The sequence below is a fragment of the Protomyctophum bolini genome (genome assembly GCF_963924005.1).
Source record: "Protomyctophum bolini genome assembly, chromosome: 12".
Lineage (NCBI taxonomy): Eukaryota > Metazoa > Chordata > Actinopteri > Myctophiformes > Myctophidae > Protomyctophum > Protomyctophum bolini.
The window spans coordinates 19,797,038-19,806,598 of record NC_137873.1 but is presented as its reverse complement, the minus strand read 5'-3'; the positions used below and the strand labels follow the sequence as shown (position 1 = coordinate 19,806,598).

Below are 9,561 nucleotides of genomic sequence, written 5' to 3'. Positions count from 1 at the left end.
GCAGCGTTATAGCCAAGGGCCACCATTGTTTATGAGAACAACCAAACAATGTCGGTATACACTGAAATAAAAAGCTGGATTCCAAGTTCATCCTCCGTCTCAATTAGCCAAATATTTGCTGCCGGAGACGGGAATCATCTGGTGAGAGTCAAGCTTTTTAGACAATGGCCATACTTCCTTGTCCATTTCCAACAGTCCATGCCAGAGTGCCAGTAATGTGGCCGGGAAACACATCCACCCTCCCTGCAGTGCGGCTTCAAAAGCCTGCACAGTCTAGTTGCATCCTAGAATGCTGTGTATACATTACAGTAGATCAGGGGTTATGGGTTTTATGTGATCTATGGCCTGTTTACATGTGCTTTCTAAAGTTATATTAGGTGCTGAAAGAAGACATTTCTTTTAGCTATTCTCTTGTTTATAAATGTTTAACATTTGTAATCTTTTAATAGCATATGTGAATTCGCCTTTGGAATAAAACCGTCATGTTTAATATAACAGACTAGTGATGTTAATTAGTTTGTTTTGTCCCTGCTAAATAAATGAATAAATGCAATTAAATGAAATGGAATCTTCAAAGTTAAATTAATTATTCAGACACTGGGGGATGCTGAGAGAGGGGGGGGGTGAAGGGTGCAACAAAAAACAAAACAAAAACAAAGATATAAAGTGATGAGTGACAAGGTCACCAGCGTCTCAGAGAGGAGGCATAGAAGAGGAGCGAGCAGAGAGAGAAGAAAGGAGTGAAAGTAGCAGAATGGGAGGTGATGATGGCAGGATGGAAGTACACAGACAGAGAAATAAGAAGCCATAGAAGTGCCTGAGGGAGGAAGAGGAGGAGAGATGACAGAGGTCACAGCTAGGGGTGACACGCCGACTGACCCAGCCATCTAGCTCTAGGCTATTTACATCCCTCCATCTGTTTCTGTCTCCTTCTCTAGCGCCCCATACATCGCTCTCTCTTTGAATCCATTCCTCACATCTTCCTCTGTCTAATTCCATCCTCCTCTCGTACATCTCTTTCCTGTTCAATCTCTTCTCTCACTCATCTCTATGATACCTTTCTCCTGTTTTACTCACATTCCTCTTCCTCCATATCTTACCCTTTTCTTCCTTTCTACCCCTGCATCACACCAGGGCTGGATCTTGAGTCTATTATGGGCCTCAATGTGAACCCCAAAGAATCATATCAGGGGAGTGGTGAAGTGTGAATGGCCTGAGCATCACACTTCTTGACATAAAATCCATTTAAGCTAGGCTAGGCTAAGTTTGAACTTAGTGTGAGGTGGTGCAACCCCCTCTGTGTGTTATCCGTTTAGTAGGCTACTAGGCTACTACTAGTTCTCAACCACAACTAATGAGACGCGACAGCAGTACAATTTGCTTTGGAACAGACGTTATGAGACAAAACACATACTGTATAATGAATATTATTTTTTGTCATGTGAAATGGATATCAGCAGCACCAATACAGTGGGGGTGAATAAAGGGAACTTGGAAAGACATGCACTTTGACAAACCACATTTGACAAGACTTCTCCAGGCCAGAAAAAGAAAGAATGAACTGAAACTGCAAATAGTATGTGCACCAAACATGAAACTGGATAAAAAGGGCTGTCGGTATTTTAAATATGTATTCGTCTCATCACATCGGCAACAACAACACAGTGACGGTAAAAAAAATGGAAAGACACTTCCGGACAAACGTTAAATAATTTGACTATAACTGAAATTTCAACCATGAAACTCGATCAAGTGCTAGTGAGTAATTTTACACAACATCCTTCATCAGAGCAAATCCATCTCAGCAGGAGGCAATGCCAGGCTGCCTGACCTCCCCTGATAAACTCCACTGCAGGGCTCCCTGGGAAATGTACCTGAGTGATGCAATGCCGTCCAAACCGTGGCAACCAAACCAACGGTAACAATGGGTACGCTTTTGTAACAACGGTAACAACAGGTATATAGTTTTGTGATAATGTGGGTGAGCTTTTGTAATGTTTCTGTAATGGTAACAATGGGTACACTAAATAAGCTATTCAATGCTTTTGTGCTACCTCTGAGGAGTCAACACACAACCGTGGCAAAAGTGGCACAACGCACTAGTGCATTTCTTAAACTGAAACCTGAAAACTTGAACGTCGGCAAACACAACAACTGCTGAAACTGAAACCACATGAAAGGGCTCAGGAAGGGCTGAGACGCCACGGAATATTTGAGACTTGGCACTTTATTCTCTTCGTCCGGCTCCTAAATAAACACAAGGAAAAATGACTCAGCAGAAAACCGATGACCAGCAAGTTGTGTGGTTTTGGAATGGATATGTTACACAGCACTGTAAAAAGGAATCAAATGCATTAGGAGCGCTTCATTTAGAGTAAGAGAAAAGCCAAAGTTATATGCCTCAGTCAAGCATCAAGTATCAAATATGCGTCTCTCTCTCTCGGCCATGAAATAATTCCTAAATGATACACATCCTACTATATGTTCAATGTATACGATGCTTTTAATCCCAGCTAGTGGTTGCCTCGATAAGTCAGTATTACTTCTCAAAATAGTTAGCCTCCCGCTCCCACCAACACAAATTTGGTAAACAACATCGTAGAAAATTCCTTTCCTCCCCACAGATGCCATCTAAGTGCTGTTTGTGCTTCTTGTGTCTGATTCATTCTTAGTGGCATGCCGGCATCGCCCACCAAAACCTTGTTGTGAGCTTGTGGATCGGCTATTCTCACAATTTCTTGGCTTTTTTATTCCATTCATAAAATCACCCTCCTAAAATATTGCTGTCCTCACAAGTATAGTAATAAAAACTTGCATGTGTGGACTGTGCGTGTATGTGTGTGTGGACTGTGCACGTGTGTGTGTGTGTGTGTGTGTGTGTGTGTGTGTGTGTGTGTGTGTGTGTGTGTGTGTGTGGACTATGCGTGTGTGCGTGCGTGCGTGCGTGCGTGCGTGCGTGCGTGCCTGCGTGCGTGCGTGCCTGCGTGCGTGCGTGCCTTCATTCATACTGTTAATTCCCCAGGCAGTGAATAACAGCTCCTGCAGTGACTGGTTTTCCTGCAGGAAATATTTGAGTAATAAGGAAACTGTCTGCTTGTGACCACATTGAGGGGGCAGGTTCTTTCTTTCTTTCTTTCTCTCTCTTTCTCTCTCTCTCTCTCCATTTACCTCCCCGCATTTCCTTCTCTCTCATTCAGTGTCTCTCTACTTCCTACTCTCTACTCTCTGCCAGCCACACTCCCATCTCTTATGATTTCTTCCCTACCTTACCATTCTTTCTTATTTCCTTTCCTTTCTTATACCTCCTCCCTCCCTCAGTTTCTTCTGTCCTACCATTTCTCCACCCTCACTCTCTCTTTCTTCCCTCCTTCTCCTTCTGCCTGTCCCTCCCTAATGCTCTGACTCCTTCTATCCGTTCCTCCTCTCCGTCTGTCCAGCCCTCCTTCATCTGACCCATATCTCTCCCTCATCTCCCTCGGTCTACCGCTCCCTCCCTGCATCTCATGGTTTGGTGATACCATTTCCTGAAACATCAGCACCCTGGATGTAATCTGTCTTCATCTATTTTATGTGGTAGTCTGTGGGAGTCAGGGTGTGCATGTGTGCGTGTGTGTGTGTGTGTGTGTGTGTGTGTGAGAGTTTTTTTTATATATACATATATATATATATATATATATATATATATAAAAATATATAAATAAAGTAGGGGGGAGTTTCAAGGAAATCATACTCAAATTACCCCTACATGGCCACCACCTCTAACCAAGACTCTGCTCCATTTAACAGCGTTCCACAGGGATCTGTTTTTGTCCGCCGCGCTATTTCAGAAATGGACATGAGACGGGATCGTTCTGGTGCCGCCCCAAATTGGCCACGGAGGCATGGCCAATGGATCCCAGAGCCTCTCATACAAAAGACCCATTGATGTCTTCTAAATCAACCCCTGTTCACAGAACATAAATTTTTCTCAGTTATGGCTTATCAAAGGAAGTGGTCATGACCCAAATTATCGCCATTCACTCTGACCCTGCTCTATATAAGTTTCTCAAGACCCCTCAGAAAAGAAAAAAGATATTAGAAAATGTGCTTTACCACAGGTTTCTGAGTGTATGCACTCAGAACCTATGCACTGAAGTTCAACATGATCCTGTGTTATATTACCATATGATTTATACTATCTTAATGCCATTTTCAAATGGATTGAAATAAATACAGTAATTTAAGAAGCACCATCATTTATGCAGTAAATCACAAATAGTAGGTGCCACTTGTACCAAGTGGTTGACATCGCCATTTGAAACAAATGACTTTCCACGCCTCCATATATCACTTGCGTCGAGAGGTTCCCTTGCTCCAAAACATGCATTCATTAAAGAAACTACATTTTACGGAACATAATTGCATACTCGTGGGTCATGGCTGTATGGGCGTGGGCCTGGGACGGAAGATATTTTGCCTCCCAAACAGATTTCGGAAGTGCAGTCGGACATTTAGTGGCCCTGCTTTGTTTGGCTATATAATTGCAGACATGTTTCATAGCAGAAGGACATGTGTGTTCCATTTCAGAGCTGTAATTGAATTATGGGTGGGTGGGTAGGGGGTGGACGGCTCTGGGCCCTTCCTTGACATGTCATCTGATAAGAGAGGGGGGAAATTCCAATGATACATTTTGATTAGAATACATTTGAACCGGGCATGGTGGGTTTTGATGCCGTGGGGTAATGGCTGTGAGGATCAACCGAGGAGTATGGTTGCATAATGAGATGTTTAACTTTTGAAGCATAAATGCTACCTACAATGACAAAGTAATTGCTGGCAGAAAAGAAAACAACATCGGAGGTCACTACCGATGTCACGGCTGATCATAAGTACAACTGGACACCTGGTAAATGGTTGTTTACAGTTAAGGTTCGTTATGTTACTGAGGTTAGAATCACTTTCGTTTTTGAAATGCTCATTAATGAATTTCATTTAGAAAATAAACATCCACTCCCACAATGGGGGGGGTATGAAATCACACTCATACCATTTAAGTTATGATAAAATGTAATCTATATGTTTTTGAACAGCATAAAAAATAAATCAATTTAAAGACAAGTCTTACATTTCTCAGAGGGAAACTTTAAGTGAGAGTGTGGTCTAGCCAAAGGCTTCAGGCCCCCATCATTTGGCATCCTGTGAAGGTTTGACTCAAGCCCAAAAACAACATAGGAACTCTGCCAAAGGAAAGCTAGGACTGCACCCTACCATCATCCAATATAAATTCATGCACAAAATAATAAATCGGAATGAGCAAAATGAGACCCCCCCCCCCTTTAAATAAAAAGAAAAGGCAGCCAAATAGCATGTTAGCGTGGCCCCGCGGTCAGACAGCCCGGAACGTAACCGCAACGTCACAGGTTTGATCTCATCGCCGACCGAAAGTGCATTCATCAACGATGCGAGAGTGAGGACTAGCCAACACCAACTCATCAACAGCCCCTCCAGACAGTCCCCATGGTTACTCAGTGGAGGCTATAACCTGATGAAAACCTCAGGTCAGCACCCTCATCATCATGCACATCATCGTCTCTGTCGGGTGGAAAACCGCATATGTCCAAAACTGTTACTTTTCAGGATTCCAATTCGAAAGTAGAAAAAGTTGCAGATCTACATACGCTCGAAACGCGCCGCGGAATCTTCTACTTTTGATGCTTTTGTGTGACGCTGTGGTATGATCAAGTAGGATGTTACATTTACCAAAAAAAACCACAAAAAGTTTTAATATGGACTATGTAGACAGGAGGTTTCTGCCCGACAACAACGACATACCGTCAGCTACAGGGAGGGAACCAGGCAGGACTATAACTCGGCAAGTTCCAAAATAATGCATCTTCTTGGAACACAAGGTCCGTAAGTGCCGGAGGAGCTCATGTGATATCCACTATCATGTTGGAGTAGCCGGGGTCCGTTGACATTTTATTGGCCCCTTGGTGATGAAACATGATCCAATAGTATTCAGGGACCCCATCTGTGAGATGGAGCTAGACAGCACCGTGGTGATTTACACGGGGGCTTCGTTTATGGCTCCGTTAAAAAAACACAAGAGGGCCCATCATAAAACCAAAACAGCCTTATTTATGGATGAGGAGCCTGGTGGACACACAGGCTTCTGTGTCAGTGTGTCTGCAAGCATTTGAGTCTGAAACTGGAGATGGGGGAGATGTTTTGCTTGTGTGCTTGCGTGTGCGCGTGTGTGTGTGAAACATGGATGCTTGTTACAGTACTGTAGGCTTATGTACAACAATGTCCTCCATATGAAGCCATACAGTATACTCGTTGAGCATGGCATTGTACATTTTTGTGTAATTGAATTGTGTTGTCTTGCTGGACTCCTCAGTACTCACACACTTGTACATGGTCATAATAAGACCCCAAAACATGATTATACTGTATGCGGTCGCTTTTCAATAGCCGACAAATGCATATAGTGAACAGCACTGAACACCAGTTTACAAACAAACAGTACCTGTCTGTAAGTGCACACACATCAGAGGGAGCATCTTTGTTTCATAAATTAATCTAAAATCTTATAGCCAGCACAGTACTGTATAACCATGATACTACAATCAGCCAATTCCCCCAAACATGATACGTCCATCCAATATGTCCAACCAACAAGCCACGCCTCATCATCAAATTCCAAAAACACATCAAATCCAATTTCCTTCACAGTAATTGCCAATGTGGCCATATTTCATAATCTGGCCTGGACTTCAACATACAACATAATTGATTGTACTCCATGACCAATAGGTGGCAGAGTTTCACACTGTATCCAGGCAGGATTGAGCAGAGAGAGAGAGAGAGAGAGAGAGAGAGAGAGATGGAGAATTGGAAGAGAGGTAGAAAGAGAGGGATAAATGGGGGGGGGGGCGTGGGTGCAACAGAGGGAGCAAGGGGAAGAGAGAGAGAGAGATGTAGAGGTGCTGTGGAGAAAAGACTGAGTGAGGGAATGGGAGATGAGAAACAGAGCGAGAGAGAGAGAGAGACAGAGAGAGTTTGGGAAAGGTGGAAACAGACTCAGAGGCAGAGCAGTCGAGAGGCAGAGAAAGCGAGAGGTGCACGCACGCGCACGCACACTTACACACACACACACACACACACACACACACACACACACACACACACACACACACTGAAGAACATGCACGTGCACTCACTTGCAGTCGCGGTCTTCCAGGTCAAAATGCGGGTTGAAGTTGATGAGGATCTTCTGGCCGGGCTCCGGGGCGGTGATCACCCACACACATTGCTGGGACGGTGGATACGCACCCGGGTAGCCGGGCGACGTCAGATAGTCCGCGCTGTCAATTTCTATGTGATCTCCGCATTTATCTGCAATAGACAGACAGAAGCACACATTATATAAGATATAGGCTACAATGACACAATAAAAGCAACTGTTCAATTTGGTAGAGTGATAGAGAATCAATTAACTCAAGAGACAAGACGAGCGGCCGATGGAATGGAACGTCGCTAAGTATAACCAGATGCTGTTGATTGATTGATTGATTAGCCTACACGATTGTCTAACTGATTAGCCTAATTGATTGGGGCCAAGCCCACTCTTTTGGGACGTAAATTGTTAGTGTGCACGGCACGCGCGCGTATTGGCTATTCGTGACAAATGTAATGTCCATTTTGCCTATAGCTCAAAATAAGATACAGTAGCCTATAGGCTCAGTTACACAGTAAAAATAACCAGTGTTAAGGTGTCCATTTGTAACTGTGAGATAAATAAACACCGAGGATTTGAATGTGTAACATTGGTTATACCTCCATTGACTGAGTGATGCTGTGCGTAAAATAGCACAATGCGTGCAACTGCTGAACACTGATACAATGACACACTGCACGCACGCAAGACTATTTGAACATGATCAGTTTAAATAGTCTGTATCGCACAAATAACAACCTGAGTCTCTGCATAAAGAATACATAACATTTGTTCTGTGCACATTGCACATACTATGGCTATATGCACTGATCTGACGTCCAGTCCAGCGCTGACACTGACAGCGATGTGCGCTAAAACCCCAAAACCATGCAGGATGGATTAACAGGTGAGAGGCGAATCAGGCGATATAGTCCAATGATGGCACAAAACGATGCATTCAAGTATAATGTTATTATAACATTAAACATATTACAAACAAGCACAACAACCTACCGGTTTGAGTCAACGAAGCGACAAGGGTGATTTGGGCGTAAAGGAACAATAGCAATCCACGCATCCTTTTGGTTTTTCAGCCCAGATATAATGTGAAATAAAAAACAATGAAGAAAATCAAGGCTATAGTCTAGAGACGGGGTCACGCGGGGGGTATATATCCTTTTTGAAATGTTACTAGAAGAGGTGTATAAGGCGATCAGAAAAGAACAGCAAAACGTGTCAAAAGTATAGAGAGAATGTTGCTGCGGGCTGTTTCAGGTCGCCAGCATCCTTCGTCTCATTCAGCAGCGGGTTCAAGTCCCGCACGGCTCATAGAACAACTTGACATCCCTCAGAAAATACAAATAAAAAAGGCAATAATCCAACTGCAGAGATGTCAAATAAATTCAAATGAAACGGCAAAAAGAATCCAGTCGCCGAAAGTGTCCACGGAGTTGTGCGCTTGAGTCCTTTATTTAGGTAAAAGGAAAATAATTGCACGAATACGGGCAGATATATACTTCCAAGTGAGACGAGAAATCAAACACATTCAGTCGGCAGTCAACCGGTGTTCAGTGGAAACCAGATCGTCAAAAAAAGATTCAGAGTAAAATATCCCGTCTTTCTTTTAAGTTCTCTTTTTTAATCTCAGTGTGTGTGTGTGTGTGTGTGTGTGTCAGTCAGTCTCTCTCAGTCCTCTCTCTCTGGCTGTCCGTGTAAAACTAACGGTGTGAACGAACGTCTTCTAGGCTCCACACACTCACTCCTCCCAGACCAAATATTTCCAGCTTCTTCTTTTTCTTGGACGAGAGAGAGAGAGCGCGCCGAGGAACAGACCGCCGCTACTACGAGCTGACTGACACCCATGCGCCCTCACGCGCGCGCGCTCTACGTTCGAGGAGGGCTGGGAAACGTAGGCGCGCGCCTCAGAGCAGAGGGGAGAGAGAGAGAGAGAGAGAGAGAGAGAGAGAGAGAGAGAGTCAAATCCAAATGGGTGTTAATTTGAAGCTGCAATTATTTTATGGGACTCACTAAATTCACTGTCAAACCCGGGCTTTAGTATTGAGAGACCACATTTATAGTGTTAAAAAAGACAATATTTTTATACATTACACTCTCAGAGTAACTAAATGGATTGACTACTAGCCAATCAGAGCCCATCCTGTCCGGGACTGCATGGACAGAATCCCAGATGCTTAAACATAAACACAACAGACGTTTCTATACTGGCTTATGATCTTCAACTTATACTTCAACCAGGAGGTGTTCTATACCTGACTAGGCCGGGCTGCATGATATTTATGCAAATTATGCCAAATATTGTGATATCGATATGATATACCGGTATACGATATTACCGTTACAAT

At 43.5% G+C, this 9,561-nt stretch overlaps 1 protein-coding gene across 1 annotated transcript in view; it reads right to left on the bottom strand.

Annotated features, from left to right (window-relative positions):
• LOC308326386 (neuropilin-1a-like) overlaps positions 1-8,960 on the bottom strand; it is a 69,630-nt gene extending 60,670 nt beyond the window's left edge. Inside the window, exons 1-2 of the mRNA XM_080779225.1 lie at positions 8,213-8,960; positions 7,203-7,377 (exon numbers count right to left, since the gene is read on the bottom strand). Of these exons, the coding sequence (XP_080635351.1) occupies positions 7,203-7,377; positions 8,213-8,276 (239 nt within the window). The 5' untranslated portion in view covers positions 8,277-8,960. The remainder of the gene's footprint in view (positions 1-7,202; positions 7,378-8,212) is intronic.
• Between the last annotated feature and the right edge of the window lie 601 nt (positions 8,961-9,561).